The following is a 26,324-nucleotide window of genomic DNA, read 5'->3' as shown; positions in this document are numbered from 1 at the left end:
TTTAGTAGGGTTAAAAATTAGTAGCGAAGTGAACAGGTCCTGTGAATTTCGTAGCACAAAATTTTGTTTTGTGCTAATTATAGAGGGAATGCCGATTGATGATTTCATAGTACAACTATCTTTTTGCGCCGAACACAAGATGGAATGTCGATTGATGTTGTAGCACGAGGAAGCCGGCGGCACGAAGGTGGACCTCTATAGAGATCAGGAAGGTGTTAAGACAAGGAGACCGGCAAAGTCGGTTCAGTGTTCTCCCAGTTTGCCTTTTGCATTGAAGAGGTAGCATAGGTAGAGGTAGCACTAACCATTAACATTGAGAGCAACCAACAAAATCCTCTTCTAGCTGTCAACACAAATTCACAATCAACCATTAACCAGTATCCAACACAACTGAATCGCAAAGGCCACGTTATTCTGGAGTAATAAACATTGAGAGCAACTACGAAAGAGCAAACTAAGCTGATCATGAGACGTTGCCCTACACGACCAAACAAACAAGCAGAAGTGAAGAGGTAGCACGAACCAAACACAAAGCCCATATATGCAACCAGCATAACAAAATTACAACTGCACTGGACGGCTTATATTCTTCACAAGCAAAAAAGTAGACTCAGGTCCATATCATCAGCATCGTTACAACTTACAAGTAGGTAGATTGGAAAACAAAATGCAACTCATTATCCCAACTAGCATTAACAGAGGGGGTGGGTCCTGATGAACACCGTCCACGTTTTATTCTCAGCATAGACAAAGCATACCGGTATCTCCGGCTCGGCGGCCATGGAATACCATGGCAAGCAAAAGGATTCTACTGGGTCTTGGCCATGTGGCGGATCAGGTCGATGACACGGTTGCTGCAGAAAATAGTTCAAAAAAGAAAGATCAGTAAGAGCAAATTGGGCATGGAGTATTGTACATGGTTAATAGTTTGAACTGCAAGTGGCTCACCTGTAACCCCACTCGTTGTCGTACCAGGCGACAAGCTTGACAAAGTTATCGTTAAGAGCAATTCCAGCCTTGGCGTCGAAGATGCTCGACCTGAGTCAAAGATGAGTACAGAGAATGAATGATAGCATACAGGAGATAGTTCGTCCGTAACCACTTAGTTTGGAGCAGATCTGCATTACAGATTTCTTACAGGGCCTCTCAAGACAAAAAGGCATACCTGCTGTCACCAACAAAGTCAGTAGAAACCAGGTCTTCCTCAACATATCCTATGATTCCCTTGAGCTTTCCCTCTGATGCAGACCTGTAAAACAATTAGCATATTCTCGTCAGGGACACACTACTAACTTAAGGATAACTTGTGCAGTTCTGCGCCCACCAACACACGTAACTACACTTTTCTAGGAATCCTTCACATGTATGTTTCAGTAACATACATCACTGAGCGGTATCCCCTGCCACAAGATGCAGTTCTAGCAACAGTGCGCAAAATGAGATGTACATTCCCCTTGCGTTGGAAGCTATATACTTACTTGATAGCACTCTTGATAGCATCATATGAGGCAGCCTTCTCGATTCTAACTGTGAGATCAACAACTGAGACATCGACAGTGGGAACACGGAAGGACATTCCCGTAAGCTTGCCATTCAAATCAGGAAGAACCTTGCCAACAGCCTGCAATGCATTGATGTTAGAAGTCATTAAGGCTGCAGTCCCATTTTACTAACAAAACATGCTTTCACAACCAAAAACTACCGCCCACATGCACCCCCTTTTCCCTAAGCAGGCCAGAAACAACTCTGAACAGAAGCATGAACAGCAAGCAATTCGTCATAGGACATGAGAGAGAATTCATACTTGAATAAAGACAGCGCACATGCTCATTTATCAACAAAAACTCTAGGGCTGAAATCAGCAAGCGCGCCATTTGTGCAGTTACTTGCTATTATCACTGGGTCTTCTACTTAACATTCCCAAATAAAGTCAAAAAGAAAACTATACGCAGCCCCATAACACAGGAGAATACAAAATTATTGGAACTATAAAGAGGATTTTGAACTGTGGTTGTGCATGCACAACATTGAAGTTCATGACGTACTTTGGCAGCACCAGTGCTGCTGGGAATGATGTTAAAACTGGCCGCCCTGCCACCCCTCCAGTCCTTGCTGGACGGTCCATCAACGGTCTTTTGGGTGGCTGAAAACAAGTACATCAGCGTTAGCTATTACAGAACATCTAGATGTTCATATTAGCTGCCAAAAAGCCAAGAAAGTCTTACCAGTGATGGCATGAACAGTTGTCATCAGACCCTCGATAATACCAAAGTTGTCATGAATGACCTATTGGATGATAACGAGTCAATTAAGAACCAAACCAAAAGTCCAACTGAAAGTAGAAAATTGTCACTCGGAAAGAAAAATACCTTGGCAAGAGGAGCAAGGCAGTTTGTGGTGCAGCTAGCATTTGAGACAATATCAATATCTGAAGTGTACTTGTCCTCGTTGACACCGCAGACAAACATCGGAGCATCTTTGCTCGGGGCAGAGATGACAACCTTCTTGGCACCACCCTGTTTTCAGAACAGCCATGTAAGCATAAAAAATGCACCGAAATAGCTAACTTATGCAACAAGGGAGATGCACAACAAGTACTTTTCAGAGTAAAAATAAACAAGGCATCAAGTAATAAAAAAAACTAAATTGACAACACAAAGCCATAAGTTATATATGCTAATACTTAAGAAATTAAGGCAAAAGAATTAGGAGCTGTCTGCTTTGTGATGCATCATCCTAACTTTAGAAGACTTAGGTAGTCACTCTTAACTTTGCAGGCCAAATCTTTTTGGGTAAATGCAAAGACCTTGACATATATCACTGGGGTTCATAAACTTCAAATTTTAATGAGCTTTCCCCTTGTGGCACATCTCTGCCTACATTTAGTTATGCATAATCAAAAACCATGGATTGCTTAGTTTCTTTTAGTTAGATAATGATGCTTTTACACAAAGGTGTCCATCATTAGCAAAATCGTGTAAGATTTTGTAATCTAACTACATCCATTAATTCTTAAAAATAACCATAGCATTATTTACTTGCTTGTATGCAATCCCATGGGAACAATATGTAACAATATGCCAATTTGTTGGAATGAAAAGCAACAGTGATAATACCTTCAAGTGAGCAGCAGCCTTCTCCTTGTCAGTGAAGACACCGGTGGACTCCACGACATACTCAGCACCAGCCTCAGCCCACGGAATCTCGTCAGGGTTCCTTTCAAATTGCACAGGATCAAACATCAGTTCCACGCTCGCTACCATAAACAAGTTACTTTCATCTAAGCTGTAATATCAATATCAAGTTACCTGATGCCGAAAACGGTGACCGGCTTCTCGCCCAAGAGCAGAGTCTTGGAGTCCTTGATCTTGATGTCGCTGTGCTTCCATTGGCCGTGCACGGTATCGTACTTGAACATGTAGGTCTGCAAATCACACGACCAACATAGAATTCATCAATCGTGAGCACACCACACGAAAATCAAAGCCATATGCAGTAGCAAACAGCATAATTCAGCAACTAAACATGCGAAAAAAAGTACTCAGATCTGGGAAAATTAACTGCCATATCTCAATCAAAACAACTCCCAACCACTAAACATCTCTTTGAGCGAGCACGCAAATGTATATCTGAGCTAAAACCACTGTAGAACCCTACAAACGACTAGATCTGCACATGAAGACGGTGAAACCCACAGATCGAAGAGCGTACCATGTAGTCGGTGGTGATGAAGGGGTCGTTGACGGCGACGAGCTCGACATCCTCGCTCTGGAGGGCCACCCTGGCCACGAGCCTCCCGATCCTTCCGAAACCTGAACAAAATCACAATCCCAAACACACAAAAAACCCCCACTCAAATCACCACAAATCCAACGAAACCACACCCAGCACAGCACAAACTCGTAGTAATTCAGATAGCAAACTCACCGTTGATTCCGATCTTAATCTTGCCTGCGTCCCCAAAAACACCACCAGAAAATTCACCAAAAAAATCAGAAAAAAAAACATCAATCAGATCAGGACGCGAAGCACCAGCAGTAATCAAACGGGGGAATTAATTCGATTCGGAGGTGAGCATAATTACCCATGGCGAGTGGAGATGCGAGGACGACGAGACAGAGACTTGAGATTAGAGGAGGAGAGAAGCGTCTGGAAGCCGGATATGGAGAGGTGGAGAGGGTTTAAGCGCTCTCTTTTATAAAGCCAAGAGGAAAAAGTCTAATTAATTATTAATAAAGCCAAATGGAACCGAGAAAGCGTGAGGAAAAAAAATTAAAAATAAAAATGGAAACAAATAAATTAAGCGCGAGGTGCGTGGGTGACCTGTCTTTCTTTACCTTTTCTCCAGAAGGCGCAGCCGGCGCAGCGCAGGGGCAGGCAGGTGAGGTGTCCCGCTGACGTGTGGGCCCGGGCATGGGCGAGGCCCACGTGTCATTAGCTAGTGACGCGCGGCGGGTAGAGTAGAGTACGTGGCAGGTTGTGGTTTGTCGCCCAAGAAAGAATCAGGGGAGGTGAAAGAAATAGAAAAGGGCATATTTGCTCCTTCTTGCTTCTGCAATAATGCGGGGTAAAGAAAAATTGATGGAAAAGGATGTGAAATTTTGAAAAAAGAGAAAAAAAAAGTTGAACTGATCGTGTTGTGGTGTGGTGTGACATGGGGGTGTTCGTGTCGAGGTGTTTCTGGCTACGTGTCGTCGTTTGGTAACATATTTTAAGAAAATAAAATAAGAAAGAGAAGAGCAGCGAGCTAAAGATTTGTAGCCAGCTGTAGCATGGACTTCAAGAGACAGTGTATGTATGACAGGTGGGATCAGGTATTAATAGTGTAGTATGTAACTATTGTATGAATTAACTATTAAGTTGACTATATGTGATTTGGAGTTAGTAGTTGGCTAAACTTGGGCCCTGTTTAGTTCACAGATTTTTTTCCTAAAAACATTACATCGAATCTTTGGACACATACATGAAACATTAAATATAGATAAAAACAAAAACTAATTGCACAGTTAGGGAGGAAATCACGAGACGAATCTTTTGAGTCTAATTAGTTCATGATTAGCCATAAGTGCTACATTAACCTACGTATACTAACGACGGATTAATTAGGCTCAAATGATTCGTCTCGCTGTTTCCAGACGAGTTATGAAATTAGTTTTTTTATTCGTGTCCAAAAATCTATTTCGATATCTAGTTAAACGTCCAATGTGACATTCAAAAATAATTTTTTTTTCTTGAACTAAACAGGCCCGTGCTCTAACAGAAAGTAGCCGGCGGCGGCGACGGGCGATGGCGCCGCATACTGTTTGTCCGGCACTCACCTGATCGAATCCGGATCCTCTGATGGGTGTTTGTCTCTGACCTATTGGCTATTGCCGATTATTAAGAGCTAATAATATTCATAATGACGTTTAAGTTTTGTCCGAACATTACATTAGTGTTGTTTTGCAGTATATTCCAAAAAGAAGAAACAGTAGTACTAATATTCTACCTCAATCAATATGCACCGTCCATTTTATATTTACTTTGTATAACTTATAAATAAAATCCCAATTCCTAAACCGAGGAAGTATTCATCTACATCGGTTGTCAAAATAGTCTGTAAACTTTTTAAATACTCCCTCCTTCTCTAAATATTTAACGTCGTTGATTTTTTTAAACATGTTTAACTGTTCGTCTTATTCAAAAAATTTAAATAATTATTAATTATTTTTCTATCATTTGATTCATTGTTAAATATATTTGTTTTACATATTTCACAAAAAATTTTAAATAAGACGAACGGTTAAATATGTTTAAAAATGTCAACGACGTCAAATATTTAGGGACAGAGGGAGTATAACGAAAAAGGTTACAAACATTCTTACAATGCAAGTAGATTGTTTATCATCAGCCTCATCGTTTGGCATATTTTTTTAAATATGCCAAATGCATATTTGCAAACGAAAATCATTTTGTGAATAAAACTTTTATATATGTGTTCTTAGCGATCTAAAAGCAAAGGCTGAAAATAAACTTCGATGAAAAAACCCCAAAATCAGCTCCAAATTTAACGTTGAAAATTCAAATTTTGGCTGATAAGCATATGAATATGCCAAACGACGAGGTCTCATGTGTTATTGCCAACATTCCGGAAGGGCCTCATGTGTTATTGCCAACATTCCGGACTTCCGGTGGCAACAAGACAAGGGCTGTGTTTAGATCCAAAGTTTGGATCCAAACTTCAGTATTTTTCCATCACATCAATATGTCATACACACACAACTTTTCAGTCACATCATCTCCAATTTTATCCAAAATCTAAACTTTGTGCTGAACTAAACACAGCAAAGGTGAAAAAAAAACACCCGGTTGCAATACCAATCCCAATTCCCAATCGTCCATCCACGTGAAAAAAAAGAGAGAGAGAGAGACAACAGGAATGGTGACCACGGATGATCCGCAGATCTCGCAGCTACGAGCATCCCGTGGCGCCGCCGGGGGCCCACCACGCAGCGGCGGCGATAATATCGGGAATGCCACGGGAGCGAATATACCCCAGCCACACAAACCCACTAGCTTCCAGATTCTTCTGCCAGCTTATTCATAGAGCAAGTTCAATAGTATAGCTGACTACTAGCTTTAATTAATTTATAGTCAATTTAATAGCTTATTTATACAATAGTTACATACTACACTATTAATATATGGTCCCACCTGCCATATACACTGCGTCTTGAAATTCGTGCTACAGCTGGCTATAAATCTGTAGCCCGCTGTTCTTATCTCTCTTTATTTATCTTCTTAAAATATGTTTACCGCTGGCTTATAGCCTAGTATTGTACCTGCTCTTAAGCTGGTCGTCATCTGTGTACCCGGGGGGTTTGGAAAACGTCCACGTCACCGCCTGTCAGGTCTCGCAAAAACCGGCGACCGCTCGCGGCGGCGGCCGGCGTTGGCTGGGCGGTCGCCGTCGACTCCTCTTCGTTCCATGTTTTATTGTTTCATTTTCTTTGTCAAACTTTTCTTTTAGAAGAAGTAAGAACTCTAGAATCTGGAGAGTAGTTTGTTCTGGAGGCATAGGAAGAAGAAAACAAGTCGAGCCGTCGAGGAGATGTGATAATATGGGTTTTTTTTTAACTTATTACTCCCTCCATCTACTTTTGATCATTATATTTCATCTTGGCACACAGAAAAGTATAAGTAATTCTACTTATTATCCATTTAAACATGCTACTAGTTATTTCTCGTAAACAAGCTATTCATTAATATTACATTTCTCGATGTCCATGGCAATCTTGTGGGGAAGAATGGAGAGTCACGCATTAAATCCGAGAAAGCCATTAAGAAGATAGGTTGTTGGATTGAAATATGACTATCAAAAATAAAATTTTCAGATTTGGAAATATGACTATCAAAAATAAAATTTTCAAATTTGAAAATATGACTATCAAAAGTAGATGGAGGGAATATCATTTTTAACCCTATCAATATATGGTGTTACCAAAATATGATATGTTTTGGTGTTATCAAATTCGGTAGTATTTGATGCATTAAGTTTAAAGTCTTACCAAGTACTTATTGGTAGAGTTTTTTAAAAGTGAAAAATTCCGGATTTTGTAAATTTTTGTATGGTTGCAATGATAACAATGTATTTGGACTTTTAACCTATTAAAATTTGGTAATACAAAAATTTAGTTATGTTAAAATTGGTAATAAATTCAACAAGTCCTATACTAAGTATTTTTTTTTAACTTTATGACAAGAGTTGATCTCACACGATACCAAATCTGAACTAACCACTCGCGATTACTAGTACTGAAAAGCTTAAAGATTTCCTTTTTTTTCTTAAAAAAGAGGCGAGGCTTGAGAAGTTGATTGACCACAAGATTGCTGTTGCTTCGCTTCGATTGTACACGGGTTAACTTGAATACATCGCACAGCAATTTTCCTTGGAAAACAAAGATAAGATAGGGCAGGGATTGCAGACCATGGAGCCCAAAAGGCCACAGAGCAGACGATATCGGCACCATCCTGTTTCGAAAATTGGAAATTTAGAATAAGTTCACCGGAGGTCCCCCAACTTAACACCGAGACTTTTTGAAATTCCTTAATCACAAAATCAGAAATATGTACCCCTAAACTATGTAAAACCATAAAAAAATAGATCCCGAGGTAGTATAGCCGCCCGCTTTAGCTGATGTGGCATCCTAATCAGAAAAAAAATAAAATAAATATGTGGGGCCTACATGTAAATGAGAGAAAATGGTGTGGGCCCCATATTTCTCATTTCTTTTTTTTTCTCTTCTCTTCTCTTCTCTCCCGATTCTCTCGAGTGGACACGGCAGCAGAGGGGAGAAAGGTGGCCGACGGTGGTGCGGGGGCGGTGGTAGAAGGGGGAGAGAGCCGGCTGGCGCAACGATGGCGGCGGGGAAAAGGAGAGGAGGCGGCCGGTGCGACGGCTGCGGTGGGAGAGGAGGAGGTCGGACAGCGCGACGGCAGCGGCGGGAGAGGAGGATAGGAGGCGGTTGGCGCTGTCGAACGCGCACGGGATGTGGCGGACGATGCCGAGCAGGACGGTGTCCTCATCATCATCTTCCTCATCGTCGTCACGATCGGTGGCTGCCGGGCGGAGCAGTTTGGGAGGGAGGGGGAGGCGGCTGGCGAGCCCATCTGAGCTTGCCCAGCCTGCGCATGAGCCCGCCCTCGCCATAGCTTGGTGCGCTGAGGACGACGACGAGGAAAGAGGGAGAGAGGAATCGATGGCCGACAACAACGAAAGCGGGCGAGTGTGGCGCCAGGCTGCTCACGCTCACCGACCAGGCCCTCCGCTCCGCCGCACTCGCCTGCTGCCCTCCGCCCACCGCTCCTCCACCTGTCGCTCTTGCCCGCCGCTCCTGCCGCCTCTCTCCCCCTCTCCGGCCGCCGCCGGCGTGCTCGCTCCACGCCGCCCACTAGCCGCGCCCGCGCCCACCTCCTCTCCCCCTCTCCCGCTTGTTCCCCACGCGCTGCCGAGCCTGCTCCGCTGCCGAGCGCCGCACCCGCATCTGCCCGCCTGCTCGTGAATGTGCAGCTGACATGTGGGCCCCACATACCATTTTTAATTTTTTTTTGGCTGGCTAGGATGCCACGTCAGCGAAACCACTCACATATACTGCCATAGGACCTTGAGTGCACGGTTTGTGTGAGTTTAGGGGTACACATTTCTGGTTTGTGGTTAAGGGTCAAAAAAAAAAATCTCGTTGTTAAGTTGAGGGACCTCCAGTGAACTTATCCCTCGAAAATTAGATAGTTACGGCCCAAACATGCTTTCTCCAAAATTCGCAGACTCACGTGCCCAAATTTGATCGCCAGCCGAAAGCCCGAAAAAAGTAATAAGTCTATTCCACCTTCCTCAAAATTCTTGTGTACGCCAAGATACACTCCAACAACATGGCAGGGTACATGAGCCCCAACTATCAATACCATATAATACTTTTGAGATGGAATTTCATATTTGACTTGAAAGTTTTTATGATTTTTGAGGTGAAAATTTCAAATCTTTTAGTTGGAAGTTTTCATGCTTTTAAGATGAAAGTTTGCATACTTTGATTTGAATGTTTTCTGGCTTTAAGATGAATGTTTTTGTGGTTTTAAGATGAAAGCTTGATTCGAGATAAAAGTTCTCTGATTTTTTATTTGAAAGTTTTCTAATCCGAAGATGAAAGTTTTGGACTCGGGATGAAAGTTTTCAGACTTCGATTTGAAATTTTCATGTTAAGACGAAAGTTTCATATATTTTCAGGTTGTGTTGTGTGTTTAGTTCGCGCCAAAATTGAAATTTTGGTTGAAATTAGAACGATATAACGGAAAAATTAGAAGTTTGTATGTGTAGTAAAGTTTTGATGTGATGGAAAAATTAGAAGTTTGAAAAAAAAGTTTGGAACTAAACTCAGCCAAACTTCCAATCTCTGATTTTTAGTTGGAAATCACCAATTGAAAGTCTTGACTTCGGAGTCCGATTTCCCCTGATGGAGCACAGCGTTAAACGTCTGGAAAAAGTCTACAAAAAGTAGAATGGACTTATAAAAAATATGTTGCCTAGGCGTCTTCTTCAACGGTCACGGAGCAAAAATGGGTACTGTAGTCCGTAGACATCTTCGGTCTACGCATCGTGCTTCTATGCAGATGTCTTGTTTAAGAAAAAGAAATCAATTTCCGTTTCCGGTACAGGTAGATAGGCGTACGCTACGCGTCTTTTGTCCAATAATAATACGATGTTCTCCTAACTGACTTCCATCGTTCCATGATTAGCGTTAAGCTCAAGCAAACGCAACGAACTACAGTAGCTAGTAGTACTATTGTGTTCCAAAATGTAGTAAAATATACAGAAGCCAAATTAGCAGTTAGGAAACATAGAGTCGAAATGTCAAATTCCTACATGTCCTTAGCCGCGTCGCGCCGGTTGAACGCACAGTTTTCAACTTGACAAGAATGTTAGGGGCATATAAATTTGGTTTATTGTTAGCATAAATCTTATCAAAGTTCGGTCTATAGTTATTTTACTCCCTACGTCAAAATATCTGGACACATTACTAGCTATTCCCTCCGTCCCAAAAATATATAAGCATTTTTAGAATAGTAAAAAGTCAAACATTTTTAACTTTAACTATTAATAGCAAAAAAATAAAAAAAGATCAATAACGTAAAATTGATGTTACAAAATTTATCATTAAACAAACTATCATAATATGCAACTCCTTTTATTTAAAACATTTTACTTTTATAGTTATTGTTGGTCAAAGTAGTATCTCAGAGACCGTATCGGAGTCTAAAAAATACTTATATTTTGGGACGGATGTAGTATTATGCATGTAGGTAAAAGAATGTGAAATGATTGTTTGATTTTGAGAGTTGCGAGAAACGTCTAGTGGTATTCCGGCTAGCTTCACAAAATGGTGGCCTAGATGGCTTGGGTTCGAAGCTCACCCATTCTAATTATTTGAAAGGCAAATTTTGCTACAGGACATCGCGACTTTGTGGAATTAGCTCCAGGACACTGCACGAAGTGAGTTTTGGGGGAAGACACTCCCAAAACATGGCTATTTGCCAGAGGACACCGCGTCTATTTGTTTAGTATATTTGCGCTGACTAGGCTTGAGGGGGCCCACATTTTGACGTGATCGGACCAAATTGCCCCTGCACATATTCTCCATCCTCTCCCCTCGCCGTGACGCTGCCCTGGCCACATTGCTGCGGCCTTGCCTGGCCGGCCTCCTTCCCCTCACCTTGCTTTGCCTCCGCCACCATCACCGCTCACCGCCGACCCCGTGGTATGGCGGTACTGCCGCCACCCGCCCTTGCCCACCACCCACCGTCGGGTTCGCCGCCTCCCAGGCTATCCCTCTAAACCCAATCCCCCACTTCCCCCTCCTAGCACCGACCTCCCCCACCCCTACCCCGAAACCTTAACCCTCACCCCGCCCCTCGTACCCCCAAGCTTTGTCGTCACTCTGTAAGAAACCGCACGCGACTTTTCTTCCTGACGTGTGTGCGCCAATTATAATTCCTGTTCCATGTGATCTTAAGAGTACGAGGCCACACATCATAATGATGCCTGTGTAAATTTGTGTGTTACAGCTAATAGAAAATTTTGATAGTACAAAATTCAGTACAACTCCCTTCGTTTAAGGTTGTAAGACGTTTTGACTTTGGTTAAAGTCAAACTATTCTAAGTTTAGCTTACCCTTAAAAAATATTAATATTTACAACACTTTCATTAAATCTATAATTGAATAAATTTTTATTATATATTTTAATATTTTTTTTACAAAATTAATTAAACTTAGGTTAGTTTGATTTTAACCAAAGTTAAAACGTCTTATAATCTTAAACGGAGGGAGTAGTAATTATTATGTGGACAAACCGACAAACTTGCCTATAAATACAGATCAAACGAGCAGCAGACGCACAGACCAGCCATTCCCAATTTCCCATTGCATTCTGCAAGATCCAACTATCCAAGCCAAGACGCCACCGTCCGTCCGATCCACGATACCATGGCATCGGCGGGAGGCCGCTGCGACGGCTGCCACGGCGACTTCGGCCTCTGGGAGCCTCCCTTGACGGCGGAGTGCTCGCACAGGTTCCACCTCCACTGCGTCGTCTCCGGCGCCGACGTCTGCCCGGCGTGCAACGCGCGATGGACCAACGCGCCATCGAACCCGCCGCCGCAACCCGCCGGAGGCAGCACGACGCCGTTTGGACAGACGACGGGCTTTCCCATGCGCGTCCGGCCATGGTCGTCGTGCGACAAATGCCGCGGCGTCATAGACCACAGCCAGCCCACCGTCACGTCCGAGTGCAGCCACACGTTCCACCTCCGCTGCTTCTCCGGGAGCGTCATCTGCCCGGCGTGCAACGCGCGGTGGCGCGACACGGTGGCCGTGCCAAACCCTTCGCCGGCGCCGCCGTCCACCTTCTTTCCCGCCGGCGTTCCCGCGCCGCCGCCGACCTTTTCGCCCTTCTGGGTGAGCCAAGAGTATGACGACGACGAGCCGGTGGAGCCGCCGGTAGCGGCACACGGTGGCGGCGTGGCACCGGCGAGCAATGGGGCGCTCGTCGTCAGGACGCACTGCGAGCACACGGCCGTGGCGAGGAGCGTGATCAGGGACAATTTCGTCGTCCTTGTCCATGCCAAAGCTCCTAGCATCGCCGTGGCGGAGGCGACGGCGGCGGCGCGCGCGCCGGTCGACCTCGTCACGGTGCTCGACGTGAGCGGCAGCATGGAAGGCTACAAGCTCACGCTCCTGAAGCGCGCCATGGGGTTCGTCATTGATAAGCTCGGCCCCGGCGACCGCCTCGCCGTCGTGTCCTTCTCCTACAATGCGCAGCGAGTGATCCGGCTGACGCGGATGTCGGACGACGGCAAGGCGTCGGCCAAGAGCGCCATGGAATCCCTCGCTGCGGGCGGCGGCACGAACATCCTCAAGGGCCTTGTCGAAGCCGCCAAGGTGTTCGACGGTCGCCGCTACCGGAACGCCGTCGCCAGCGTCATCCTTCTCTCCGACGGTCAAGACACGTACAATGTCAACGGCGGGTGGGGCGCCTCGAACTCAAAGAACTACAGTGTTCTCGTGCCGCCTTCCTTCAAGCGCTCCGGCGACCGGCGCCTGTCGGTCCACACGTTCGGCTTCGGCACCGACCACGACGCGGTGGCGATGAACGCCATCGCGGAGGAGACCGGGGGCACGTTCTCCTTCATCGAGAACCAGGCCGTCGTCCAGGACGCGTTCGCGCAGTGCATCGGCGGGCTCCTCTCGGTCACCGTGCAGGAGGCGCGCATCGCCATCACCTGCCCGCACCCCGGCGTCCGCGTCCGGTCGGTCAAGTCCGGTCGCTACGAAAGCCTCGTCAATGGGGACGGCCGGGCCGCGTCGGTGGACGTCGGCGAGCTCTACGCCGACGAGGAGAGGCGTTTCTTGGTGTTCGTGGACGTGCCAGCAGCCGGCGCCGGGGAAGACGTCACAGAACTGATCAAGGTGAGCTGCACATACCGCGACACCGCGAGTCGGCAGCAGATGGTCGTCGCCGGCGAGCACGCCGTAGTGCAAAGACCAGTGGAGGTGGCCACCAACACGGAGCCGTCCATTGAGGTGGAGCGCGAGCGTTTCCGCGTGGAGGCAACCGAAGACATCGCGGCGGCGCAAGAAGCAGCCGAGCGCGGCGCGCACGCGGCGGCGAAGGCGATACTCGACCGCCGGCAGGAGGCGCTCGCCCGGTCGGCGCCGGGTCTCGCCGGCGACGCCAGGTGCGCGGCGCTGCTGTCGGAGCTGCGCGAGCTGAGCGCCCGCGTGGCGAGCAGGCGGGAGTACGAGCAGACCGGGCGCGCGTGCATGCTCGCCGGCATGAGCTCGCACGCACAGCAGCGCGCCACGTCGGTGCAGCTGTTTGGAGCGGCGGCGCCGACGTGGTCAATGCCGATGTGTGGATCGGCGGCGCCGCCATCTCTCTCTTTCGGGGGGTTTGGAGGGTTCGCGACGCCGGCGATGCGGAGCATGGTGGAGTCGTCGCGAAAGAGAAGAAAGGGCGGCGACGGAAGCTTAAGCTTTTTGGATCTGGTCCGAACTGAGGAAGAAGCCGGCAGCTCAGATGACGAGAAGGAGAACCTGTAATACTCCTTCCATCTACTTCTGATAGTCATATTTCATCTTGTCACATAGATCAAGGATAAGTAATTCTACTTATCATCCATTTAAACATGCTACTAGTCATTCCTTGTAAACAAGCGATTCATTAATATTTACATTTCTTAATGCCTATGTAGCCAATCATGTGTGGAAGAATGGAGAGTCATGCATTAAATCCGAAAAAGTCATTAAGATGATAGATTGTTGTATTGAAATATGTCTATTAAAAATAAAATTTTCAGATTTGGAAATATGATTATCAAAAGTAGATGGAGTAAGTATTTCAGTTGAATTTACTCATGCATTTTACTACCGCATGGTGAAATGCTTCGAAATTTGGTTTGTCTACTATGTCTTGCGTTTGTCCATCGTTTTGCGCAACTTTGGATATGGTATAAAGTAATAATAAGACCATGTATAGTGGAGAAAATTTGTTATAATTAAATTCTCGCATGATTATATTCTAGAGAAAATAATTATGTGTTTTAACGGTTGAATTTAGATGTTTCACATGTAAAAAACAAATGTTTTAAGTGAAACTAAATTGTGTTGCAACACATTTTTTTTAGTGTTGCACGCTTTGTAATTTGGATGTTTCAATAAGTCCTTTTTTAATGTTTCACTTGCTCATTTGTAAATGTTTAATATTGTTCTTTAGATATTATATCAAGTATTTTGTGATATTTTAGTTTTTATAACTTAATGTTTTATGTATTTTTATTATTATAAATAATATAATGATAAGGGATATTGTTGTAAAGATTCAATTGCAATTAATACAACAATGTAGTTAGATAATTTAGGAGAAAATTTGGTTTAAAGTTTGAAAAATATGTTGTTCGGAGAAGGAGGTAAAGTAATGATGGCTAATGCCAAGGAGTAGAATGCATGCATACTCCAGGCAGCTAGTGAGTTGACGGCATTGCCATCTTTGAGCAACCGATCAGGGACCCTAAAAGTTAGGAGTTTCAATTTGTTATATTTTAATCTATATATTGATATATTTAATGACATCTTATTTCATTTTTTAAAAGTTTCACTCTTACTTATTTTATGATTTAGCTTGATTTCTTCAGCTCCAATAAGTGTTCGATGGTAATCATGGCCAACTCAAAGGGCTATAGCTCATGACGATGATTTGAGCGTGTGTTCTAGACATTAAATATTTTAGTTTTTCGCCTAATAAAAAATAAATCACTAAATCATGACATAACATTTTAGTAACATTTTTTTTAAAAAAAATCTCCTTCCGACTTAGGTAGAGCTCCACCGCTGATTTATTCTTTATTCTTTCTCATTTTTCTGGGCCTCAAATTGTGTTTCGTAATGGACCTCAAATTCCTAGGTACGGCCCTGGGTGATGAAATATGAGGAGTGTGCAAATGGGCCGATCCGTTTGCACTTGAATCTGGGCAAATTTAATTGTTTTATTTTGAGATGAAGTATAAGACATGCACAGACATGAAAATTGCATGTTTTAGATGGAACTATCATCAAAATGTATAATTTTCTGTTCAGTCAATGTATTCAGCTTTAATAAACAATGTGGTACTTGCTTAAAGGGGTACTGTTAACTAAATATAATTTGGTAAGGAGGAACTGGAATGGTAGTTTGAGATGTTGTTTCTGTATGAAAAATGAAACTATTCAATATCTTTTTTATGGAATGCTATTTTGCAAAGTTTATTTGGAGAGCAGTTCGGTTTTCTTTTGGTCTTTACCCTCCTAATAGCATATCTCATATTTTTGATGATTGGCTTCTGGGGGTGGACAAGAAAAATAGGAAATTTATTCTCATAGGAGCTTCTATTATATATTGGATTCTATGGTTGAGTAGGAATGACATGGTTTTTGACAAATCACCATCTGTTTCATATGTGTAGGTAATTTTCTCGGCGACATATTTGTTCAGGTCTTGGGCACTGCTACAAAAGTGTGATGAAGAGGGCGAGTGATTAAAAGTTGCATGTCGTAATCTTGAGATAACAATTATGCAACAGTTTACCAATTTTGAATGGAGATTCACAAACAGAATTCAATAATTGTGTACTCATTATCTTTGGTTGGTAGTCTTTAGTTTGCTTTTTCTTCATGGTTAGTGTTTTTTTTGTGAACTTTATCTTTTTTGTGTTATACTGTAATAATTGACTGTAGCTTGTTGAGCAAAGGACAAGATATTCTATTCCATTATTTAAAAAAAGACATGAAAATTGCGCCCAAATAAAATGAGACAGCCTGAGCCGGGGAACGCATACCTTTAATTGAACAAACGTATGAAATGAAACACATGTTAATTCAGACTCAAACGTACTTGACCAAAAGCTCTAGACAAAGACAATTTAAAATTTCAAACTTAAGATTGACAAATCCAAACCAAAAACAACCTAAACTTAACCTAAAAGCTTCGACGCCTTCGGTGTTGTCTTCTTCTTCAGCTTCAGTTGCCCCCGCTGCCGCTCTCTCGTGCCTTCCGCGACGACTCCACCATGCTCTGCATCGCCGGCGTCGAGTAACCAAATGGCACGGCGCCGGAGGAAAGCGCCGACGCCGGCGAGAACAGCTGCACCGACGTGGCGCGCTGCTGTGCGTGCGAGCTCATGCCGGCGAGCATGCACGCGCGCCCGGTCTGCTCGTACTCCCGCCTGTTCGCCACGCGGGCGCTCAGCTCGCGCAGCTCCGACACCAGCGCCGCGCACCTGGCGTCGCCGGCGAGCCGCCGCGCCGACCGGGCGAGCGCCTCCTGCCGGCGGTCGAGTATCGCCTTCGCTGCCGCGTACGCGCCGCGCTCGGCGGCTTCCCGCGCCGCCGCGATGTCTTCGGTTGCCTCCACGCAGAAGCGCTCCCGCTCCACCTCCATCGACGGCTCCGTGCTGGTGCTCACCTCCGCTGGCCTTTGCACGACGGCGTCCTCGCCGGCGACGACCATCTGCTGCCGACTCGCGGTGTCGCGGTATGTGCAGCTCACCTTGATCAGTTCTGTGACGTCTTCCCCGGCGCCGGCTGCTGGCACGTCCACGAACACCAAGAAACGCCTCTCCTCGTCGGCGTAGAGCTCGCCGACGTCCACCGACGCGGCCCGGCCGTCCCCGTCAATGACGCTGTCGTAGCGGCCGGAGTTGACAGACCTGACGCGCACGGCGGCGTGCGGGCAGGTGATGGCGATGCGCGCCTCCTGCACGGGGACCGAGAGGAGGCCGCCGATGCACTGCGCGAACGCGTCCTGGACGACGGCCTGGTTCTCGATGAAGGAGAACGTGCCGCCGGTCTCCTCCGCGATGGTGTGCATCGCCGACGCGTCGTGGTCGGTGCCGAAGCCGAACGTGTGGACCGGGAGGCGCCGGTCGCCGGAGCGCTTGAAGGAAGGCGGCACGAGAACACTGTAGTTCTTCGAGTTCGAGGCGCCCCACCCGCCGTTGACATTGTAATTGTCTTGACCGTCGGAGAGAAGGATGACGCTGGCGACGGCGTTCCGGTAGCGGCGGCCGTCGAACACCTTGGCGGCTTCGACAAGGCCCTCGAGGATGTTCGTGCAGCCGTCCGCATGGAGGGACTCCACGGCGCTCTTGGCCGACGCCTTGCCGCCCTCCGACATCCGCGTCAGCCGGATCACTCGCCGCGCACTGTAGGAGAAGGACACGACGGCAAGGCGGTCGCCGGGGCCGAGCAACCCCATGGCGCGCTTCAGTAGCGCGAGCTTGTAGCCTTCCATGCTGCCGCTCACGTCGAGCACCGTGACGAGGTCGACCGACGCGCGCGCCGGCGCCGCCTCCGCGGCGATGCTAGGAGCCTTGACGTGGAGGAGAACGGCGAAGTTGTCCCTTGGCGTGCTCCGCGCGATGGCCGGGAACTCGCAGTGCGTCTTGATGACGACGAGCTCCCCATCGTTTGCCGCGGCCTCGCCGCCACCTGGTTCGCCCCCCCCCCTCGACGCCGGCGACTCCACCGGCTCGTTGTCGTCGTACGCGTGGCCCTCCTCCGTGACCCTCCTGAAGGGCGTCGCAAAAACCGATGGCTGTGCTGGATAGGCCACCGGCGGCGTCTGGACTGGTACTGGTGATGGCGCCGGCGGCCAGCACGAAGTCAGTGGCCTCCTTGGCAAGCTCGTCGCCGACGAGCTCCACGGCGGCGGTGGCCCAGATCGTCCAAACAAGCCGCTCGTGGTCGTTCCATGGGCGGGCTGTGGCGGCGCGTTCACGGATGAGGACGTCGCGAAGGGCAAGGTGCTCGACGCCGACGACGCCGCGGGCGGCGGGTTCACGGATGAGAACGTCGCGAAGGGCGAGGTGCTCGACGCCGCGGGCGGCGGGTTCACGGATGAGAACGTCGCGAAGGACAAGGTGCTCGACGCCGACGACGCCGCGGGCGGCGGGTTCACGGATGAGGACGTCGCGAAGGGCGAGGGGCTCGACGCCGCGGGCGGCGGGTTCACGGATGAGAACGTCGCGAAGGACAAGGTGCTCGACGCCGACGACGCCGCGGGCGGCGGGTTCACGGATGAGGACGTCGCGAAGGGCGAGGGGCTCGACGCCGCGGGCGGCGGGTTCACGGATGAGAACGTCGCGAAGGACAAGGTGCTCGACGCCGACGACGCCGCGGGCGGCGGGTTGGTCCATGGCCTTTTGCACGTCGAGCAGACGTTGGCGCCGGCGCCGGCGACGCAGAGGTCAAACTCGTGGAGGCAGGCGCTGCACCGAACCCTCGTCGTCGCCATGGGGGACGGAGCAAAGCTTCGGCGGCGTCTCGATCGTCTTCAATCTTGCAAGATGCAATGCGCGATGGCTCTCTGTGTCTCTTCTCAAATATCTCGAACTCGACGAACTTTGTTTGATCTCGCATTTATAGGCGAGTTTGGTGGTCAGTACGTTGCAAAAGACCCTAAACCGACATGCAATTTGGTGATGGTTTCGGTAAGTTCGAATCGTGAGGTATCAAAATTTGATGAAATTTCATCAATTTGGTGTGATTTGTGTTTTGGTAATAAACCAATTAACCAAATATACCTGACATTTGCTTCTGTATATACGGTAAGTTTACAAACTGTGCGTACAACCGACGCGACGCGGCCAGGAAGCTTAGAATTCGGAAGTGGATTTTGATCCCTCAAGAGGATATCCCCTCGTTGTTTGCATGTCACTCAAATAGTTATGAAAAAAATTAAAAAAAATTAAGAAGATGTATTAACATGTGATATATCACTCCACAAACATGCAAGTAAAAATTCAACTTCGACATCTCGCAACGAAAAAACAAATTTGACTCTGAGTATACATTAACTAGCCGCGGTTTAATTTGTTTTTTTATTACGATTTGTAGAAGTTGAACTTGAACTTGCATGTTTGTGAAGTGTTATATCACATGTTAATAGACATTCCCAATTTTTTTAAATTTTTTTATAATCATTTAAATGACATGTAAATAACAAGGGGATATCTTTTCGAGGGATTAAAATAGTTTCCCTAAGAATTCGACTCTCTTGTAGTTTGTGGGTTTCCTAACTGCTGTTGAGTTTGCTTGAGATTGACGCTGTCATGGAACGATACAGGGCGTCGCAGGTGCTGACTCAGCGACAGCGGCGGCCAACTTGACACGTTAGTAACAACCGTTTCCGGAGGAGTCAATTTGCTACGAATCAAGAGCAAGAGATGAGGGAGGTATAGTAGACTTATTTCAACTACAATAAATGCTGGCCCAACAGATCTTCCGGCCCAACAGATCTTTCTCTGGCCAAGCGGCCCAAGATCGTGAATAAGCGATCAGAAAGGCCCAGAGAGAACAGATGAAAAAGAAATAATTAGGAGTGAGGCGTCAAACTAAGGTCGGCTAATCCACTATCTCGTAGTCTTAGAGCTAGCCGGAAGACCATGGTGGTTTCTCAGATGAAGATGGAGAAGACTAAATTCGGTCTATCTAATCTAAGCTAGAGGCAGCTAGGTGAGAAAGCATCAGTACAGGCGGCGAGGCAGGCGAGGTAGAAGATGGCGGCGGCGGCGGCGTCGCCCTGCTCGCCGCCGGCCAAGTAGCTCCGCTTGAACCTCTTCCCGCCGTGCTGTTCCTTGGCGCTGCTGCACTGCAGCATCTTCCTCTTGATCGCCATGATCGCCTCCCCACCACCTCGCCTGCTCCTCCTCCTGCTGCTGCTGCTGCTGCCACCCGTGTCTTCTTCTCCATCGCCTGCATTTTGCCTGAACCTGCACTGCACCATTTTGCCTGAACTTCTAGTAATTTTTATGTGCTCTGTCACTGAAGGTCAGATGGCCATATGCATGGCTCTAGCTAGATCCTTTTATAGAGATGAGAGCAGCAGTGCAGCTGCAGGGGCGGTTTCTGAATTCTGAATAAATATAGCTGGACCAGCAGGGAGCAGGGCGACCGTTAACTTGGGATCGAGCAATATTTGCGTGATATATTTAAGTGTGTGTATAGCTGACATTGATGGATTATTAAAGCATTTTTTGCGAACCCAAACGCAGGAGCAGAGCACGGAACGGTCAATGGTCGGTGCGTGCTGATGCATAAAATTAGGTGAGATTCATGCACAAATCGATCCGGTAGTTTGCATACTTGCATATATATATTTTGCATGCATCCGAAGTAACAGCAGTAGTGCATGTACATGTTCAGGTTGAAAAGTGGATTACTTGCAGCGCGTACAAAGTGCCCCAAGTGCCCAGCAACGCACATAAATTAATTAGTCTGTGCTTAATTTAGCATGCATATCCTCTACAAGTTTCTGTTGTCTGTGACAGCCTTTTTATCTCTCTGTATCCCACGTATCCTTTCGATGACCTAGCTTCTAAGAGTGTTGCAGATGACCTAGCTTCTATTGACGTGCAAAGCTTCTGCATTGGAAGAATAAAAAAGCATCCATACATGATCGATGCATCAATCCTTACATTTTATAGATTTGCTCCGATACAGTAAAAAGTATCTCGAGTTACCGGTACCTCACGGTACTAAATCGTTTCCGATTATTGAATCTAACTGGATAGGATGAGCATTGTTAAATTAAAAAGATCAAAAATGATTTGATACCGTGAAGTACCTGTACCTCTAGATAATTTTTATTGGATAGGAGCAGATATCTACATTTTAAGATTCCCTGTTGTGTACACGAGTTACGGCCGGCAGGCAGCATGTTCAATTCCGTTCTGCCAAGATCGATGGCAGCTAGTGACAGAGGAAATGAAATGCACCTCCAGTTGAATAGAGTTAAAAGGGCAGGTCCCGGTGGTCTTGAAGCAGTAGCAGTACACGCCCCTCGTGTGATCATGGACGCGTTTCGTGATTTCATCTGCTACTGCTAGTGCTAGTGATTAGTGATAGCTTAATTGAGGAGCTAAGCGCCATTGGTGGCCAGCGGCAAGGGCATCCATAATGTGGATTAAAAGTGGGTATTAGACATTAAAATATCTTTACTACTGGGTAAGATACATCGTGGAAGTAGTAAATAGTTACTATTAGATCATATAGCTACTACCGGGCAACAAAGAATAAGTTATGTTATTTGTACAGTGTCAATGAGTATCAACGAATTGTTTTCTCGCAGTTGGAGTCATGGCAGCTGATGATTGGTGAGTTTTTATAGTGGGCCCCATGTTATACCCTACCGTCCTGCACATACAATGTGGAGTTCATATGCTGCTACTACCGCCTGACGTACGGGCCCACGTTACTGCCTAACTCGGTCATAAACATTGCTGTTGCCCAAAATGCAGTAAAAAGTTCGGGACTCATTGGGTTCTCGTACTACCTCCGTTTCTAAATATTTAACGCTGTTGATTTTTTTAAATATGTTTGACCATTTATCTTATTTAAAAAAAATTAAGTAATTATTACTTATTTTTCTATCATTTGATTTATTGTTAAATATACTTTCATGTATACATATAGTTTTACATATTTCACAAATTTTTTTAATAAGACGAACGGTCAAACATGTGCTAAAAAGCCAATAGTGTCAAGCATTTAGAAATGGAGGGAGTATTTTCTAATAATTCAAAACGGTTTATTGAGAAATACAAATTAATAGGTAAAACTTTTACATATTTATTCGTAATGACTTAAACACCAACATAAAAAGAAATTATATTAAAAATATAAAATCATCTTCTATATATTTATTCGTAATGACCTATTTGTTCCCGCTCTTCTTTTGTGTGGTTGAATGATATAAATTAAGTCCGACCAATATTTAAGAGAGTTAAATTGGACTTTTTCCTTATCTGTGAAATCTGCATCTATCTCATCTCGAGCACAGTTGGTTCTGCTGATCAACACCGCATCAGATCAGATGCAGGTGGTCTAAATTGCTGAGACAGACAGAGAGGGAAACAGACAAATAGTGCACAAGAAACAGCAAGTGAGGTGTGATTACTCGATGGTTGGTCCTCAATTTCTTGATCTAACGTTCCAACCGGTGCAACAAGAAGTGAAACGCTATTTATTACTGGAGTAGCAACATTCAGAGACTTTTCCTTATTATGGAGTAATATTACATATGGCCTTTAAATAAGTTGGCCGGGCCTGTTTAAATCACACTAATCACCTGGAATATTATAAGTACAGTATTTTTAAAAATCGCGAAAGTGAAACACGCCCAGCAGAAGAACCTCGGTATCTTCTTCAGATGTTTTTTTTTTTTTTTTTTTTTTGAGGAAACTATCTTCTTCAGATGTTCACCCTTGTCTTTTCAACACCTGCCACCACTATCTGCCGACGTATTTTTGCATAAACACGAGAAAGTCTCCAGAAGACCAGAGGATGAGCAGAAACACGAGAAAAGGTCAAAGGCGGAGGTCAGCATATCGCTCATCAGTTCTACTCCGTAGTCCGTAGATGAACAAACATGCAGATTAATACTCGTATTAGATAGCAGAGAGACTCTTTCCATCACGCCAAGCCTGGGAGCAATTTAATTCCGCGTAATTTTCGATTTCTTTTCTAAACCTGACCGCGTCAGTCAGTGTAGACCGGTCGCTGTTTCAGATTAATTAGCCTCTGGTTCTTGACCTGAATGTGCGTGGAATTGCAGAGAACTGCAAGTTTTGTTTGCTACAAGTAGTAGGTGTAGACTTGTAGTAGCTGTGTTCTCCGGCTGATTCGGCCGCCGGCGATGGCCGCTGGTGAGCTCGTGACAAGATCGTCCATGGCTGCTGCTTCTGCTTCTGCCATAGCCTGCCTGCTGTTCTTGGGATTCTTGCCTAGCCTCGCTACTGCCGTGTCGTTCAGCTACTCCACCTTCAGCAACGGGACCAAGAACATCACCCTCCAGGGCAGCGCGGCGATCGCCGGCGATGGGTGGATCGAGATCACCACCGGCAGCAACCTGCCGAGCGGCGGCACCATGGGACGCGTGGCGTACTCGCCGCCGGTGCAGCTCTGGGAAGCCGCCACCGGCGAGGTCGCCAGCTTCACCACGCGCTTCTCCTTCAACATCACCCCGACAAACTTGGACAACAAGGGCGACGGGATGGCCTTCTTCCTCGTCGGCTACCCTTCGAGGATGCCGGACACGGCGGACGGCGGCGCCCTCGGCCTCACCAGCCGGACCTTCGACGCCGTCATGTCCGGCGACAACCGGTTCGTCGCCGTCGAGTTCGACACCTTCAACAACTCGTTCGATCCCAGCGCCACCTACGACCACATCGGCGTCGACGTCAACTCCATCGTATCGGTGCAGACCGAGTCGCTGCCCAGCTTCAGCCTCACCGGGAACATGGCCGCCATTGTCGACTACAACAGCAGCTCGAGCATCCTGTCGGTCCAGCTGGTGAAGACATGGACGAATGGCTCGACTACACTTTACAACCTTAGCACCACCGTCGATCTCAAGACCGCCTTGCCGGAGAAGGTCTCCGTCGGCTTCTCGGCGGCGACGGGCTCATCCCTTGAGCTCCATCAGCTGCATTCTTGGTACTTCAACTCCTCGTTCCAGCAGAATCCACCACCGGCGGCGCAGCCTTCCCCGACCACCTCTGGTCCCGGACTTGCCGGAGTTATAGCCGGAGCCACCGCTGGTGGAGCACTGTTCGTCGTGCTCCTCTTCGCCATGATAGTTGTCCTCGTGCGGCGACGTCGGAGCAAGAAGAGAAGGGAGGCAGAAGAGGCAGAGGAGGCGAGACACGTAGGGTTGGCCGGAGATGACGACGATGACGATGACGGCGAGCCCATCGTGGAGATCGAGATGGGCATGGGGCCAAGGCAAATCCCATACCACGAGCTCGTCGAGGCGACGAAGAGCTTTGCGGCGGAGGAGAAGCTTGGGCAAGGTGGCTTCGGCGCCGTGTACAGGGGATACCTGAGAGAGCAGGGCCTAGCCGTCGCCATTAAGAGGTTTGCTAAGGATTCCTCCAAGCAAGGGAAGAAAGAGTATAGGTCGGAGATCAAGGTGATAAGCCGGTTGCGTCACCGCAATCTGGTGCAGCTCATAGGGTGGTGCCATGGCCGCGACGAGCTCCTACTCGTCTACGAACTCGTCCCCAACCGCAGCCTCGACATCCACCTCCATGGCAATGGCACCTTCCTGACATGGCCAATGAGGTCAGTAACTGTCCTCTCTAACTTCATCTCAACTTCTTTGGTGATGTCAAATTAATCGACATGTTCTTGATTTTAACTTGTCACAGGGTTAAGATTGTTCTTGGGCTTGGATCAGCACTGTTCTATCTCCACGAGGAGTGGGAACAGTGCGTTGTGCACCGCGACATCAAGCCGAGCAATGTCATGCTGGATGAGTCCTTCAACGCCAAGCTAGGCGACTTCGGGCTTGCAAGGTTCATCGACCATGCCGTGGGGATGCAGACGATGACCGCCGTCTCTGGGACACCAGGCTATGTTGATCCTGAATGCGTGATCACCGGTAGAGCAAGCTCAGAGTCTGATGTTTATAGCTTCGGCATTGTCCTATTGGAAGTGGCATGCGGAAGGAGGCCAATGAGCCTACAAGATAACCAGAAGAATGGCATCTTCCGGTTGGTCGAGTGGGTCTGGGACCTGCACGGACAAGGAGATGTTATCTCAGCGGCTGATGAGCGGCTCAACGGTGACTACGACGTGTCGGAGATGGAGCGTGTCATTACTGTGGGGCTTTGGTGTGCGCATCCAGACCCAAGTGCACGGCCGTCTATCAGAGCAGCCATGGCCATGCTCCAGTCTAGTGGGCAACTACCGGTGTTACCTGCCAAGATGCCTGTGCCAACATATGCGCCGCCGGTGGCCTCAGTGGAGGGGCTCTTCACATCGTCCACTGGAATGTTGTCCTCAAGTGCAACACAATCATCATCGACAACCAGTGGCTATATTACCCACACCTCAAGTTCCTCTAACACATCCACTTCAGCTGGTTCAAAGGACTCGTCTTCGTTGCTCAAACATCAATACTTATGATGTTCAATTCATTTGCATTGTTACTGATTTTGACTTGATGCTTGAATGGGATGTACAACTCGTGAGCCATTGATTTTCCTTTTAGAGTAGTCTAATTGCCAATGTGAGTAATGTATGTGCATTTATGCCATGATTTAAATTTTACTCCCATTTTAGTTATTCTAGATAGATTTATCCTGCCATTTTCTCTCTAATATCTGACTACTATAAAGTGCATACCTGGCTTGTTTTCAGTGAATATCCTAGTCTTTAGAGGGCCTGGAATTGTGAATTGTCGAAGTTGGAAGAACTTGTTTTAAAAAAAAAAACACCAAGAGAAGATAACTCTTACACACTTCACATATAGTTTGCATGTTTTCACTTTTCGGTGAATAACGCAAAGGTGTAAACAACAGGAGCTAAATATAATAAGCTAAATTCAATAGAGATGGAATATGGCCTCTACAGACTGGAGACAATAGTACAAAGACTGCTTATTTTCAGAAGTTCTTATGCAGTTGTCTCAAATCGTGGATATTTATGTTGGATACTTCGGTGGTGGAATCAAGAACATCCAAGCAAAATTGTTAACACTAAAAAATAGTAACAGCATAATAGTTCACTCACTATGATCTGTAGCTTTTCAGCTGGTTGTTTTGCCCTGTTTTTCAGCTTTTCAACCAAAAGGTTGTTCTCCCCCAAATCTTAAGAAAAATTCGGGCAGCACTCTTTGTCGGCCCGAAAAAAAAAAGATTCATTAAATTAGACATTCATGAAATAAACATATCACCTAGGATTGACAACTCTGCTACCTCA

At 46.6% G+C, this 26,324-nt stretch overlaps 4 protein-coding genes across 4 annotated transcripts; 2 read left to right on the top strand and 2 right to left on the bottom strand.

Annotated features, from left to right (window-relative positions):
• Positions 1-378: 378 nt before the first annotated feature.
• Positions 379-4,260, bottom strand: LOC4344564 (glyceraldehyde-3-phosphate dehydrogenase 1, cytosolic-like). Its single transcript, NM_001403382.1, has 12 exons — positions 4,085-4,260; positions 3,928-3,951; positions 3,712-3,812; positions 3,309-3,424; positions 3,117-3,216; positions 2,370-2,516; positions 2,226-2,286; positions 2,046-2,143; positions 1,479-1,621; positions 1,166-1,249; positions 949-1,038; positions 379-854 (listed from the first exon to the last, which is right to left on the bottom strand). Exons 1-12 carry the CDS (start codon positions 4,086-4,088, stop codon positions 809-811), a joined length of 1,014 nt encoding a protein of 337 aa, NP_001390311.1. The 5' UTR covers positions 4,089-4,260; the 3' UTR covers positions 379-808.
• A 7,671-nt stretch (positions 4,261-11,931) lies between these two features.
• LOC107275357 (E3 ubiquitin-protein ligase WAV3) lies at positions 11,932-14,306 on the top strand. The gene has a single exon (XM_015793678.3). It carries the CDS (start codon positions 12,015-12,017, stop codon positions 14,127-14,129), a length of 2,115 nt encoding a protein of 704 aa, XP_015649164.1. The 5' UTR covers positions 11,932-12,014; the 3' UTR covers positions 14,130-14,306.
• Positions 14,307-16,380: 2,074 nt separating this feature from the next.
• On the bottom strand, positions 16,381-19,008 carry LOC107275453 (E3 ubiquitin-protein ligase WAV3). The gene has a single exon (XM_015793677.3). The coding sequence runs from the start codon at positions 18,853-18,855 to the stop codon at positions 16,582-16,584; it is 2,274 nt and encodes a 757-aa protein (XP_015649163.1). The 5' UTR covers positions 18,856-19,008; the 3' UTR covers positions 16,381-16,581.
• A 3,879-nt stretch (positions 19,009-22,887) lies between these two features.
• On the top strand, positions 22,888-25,668 carry LOC4344563 (L-type lectin-domain containing receptor kinase IX.1). Its single transcript, XM_015793388.3, has 2 exons — positions 22,888-24,683; positions 24,770-25,668. The coding sequence occupies exons 1-2, from the start codon at positions 23,257-23,259 to the stop codon at positions 25,527-25,529; spliced, it is 2,187 nt and encodes a 728-aa protein (XP_015648874.1). The 5' UTR covers positions 22,888-23,256; the 3' UTR covers positions 25,530-25,668.
• Positions 25,669-26,324: the final 656 nt, after the last annotated feature.

The sequence above is a fragment of the Oryza sativa genome, chromosome 8 (assembly GCF_034140825.1).
Source record: "Oryza sativa Japonica Group chromosome 8, ASM3414082v1".
Taxonomy (NCBI): domain Eukaryota; kingdom Viridiplantae; phylum Streptophyta; class Magnoliopsida; order Poales; family Poaceae; genus Oryza; species Oryza sativa.
Note: the sequence above shows the minus strand (reverse complement) of the source record. Positions and strands in the feature narration are given on the sequence as shown.

Coding starts and splice junctions, on each gene's coding strand:
- LOC107275453 (XM_015793677.3), bottom strand. CDS start 18,855: ATGGCGACGACGAGGGTTCGGTGCAGCGCCTGCCTCCACGAGTTTGAC.
- LOC107275357 (XM_015793678.3), top strand. CDS start 12,015: ATGGCATCGGCGGGAGGCCGCTGCGACGGCTGCCACGGCGACTTCGGC.
- LOC4344563 (XM_015793388.3), top strand. CDS start 23,257: ATGGCCGCTGGTGAGCTCGTGACAAGATCGTCCATGGCTGCTGCTTCT. Junction 24,684..24,769: donor TTCCTGACATGGCCAATGAG/GTCAGTAACTGT, acceptor AACTTGTCACAG/GGTTAAGATTGTTCTTGGGC.
- LOC4344564 (NM_001403382.1), bottom strand. Junction 2,287..2,369: donor GCCTTGCTCCTCTTGCCAAG/GTATTTTTCTTT, acceptor ATCATCCAATAG/GTCATTCATGACAACTTTGG. Junction 1,250..1,478: donor GCTATCAAGAGTGCTATCAA/GTAAGTATATAG, acceptor ATTGTTTTACAG/GTCTGCATCAGAGGGAAAGC.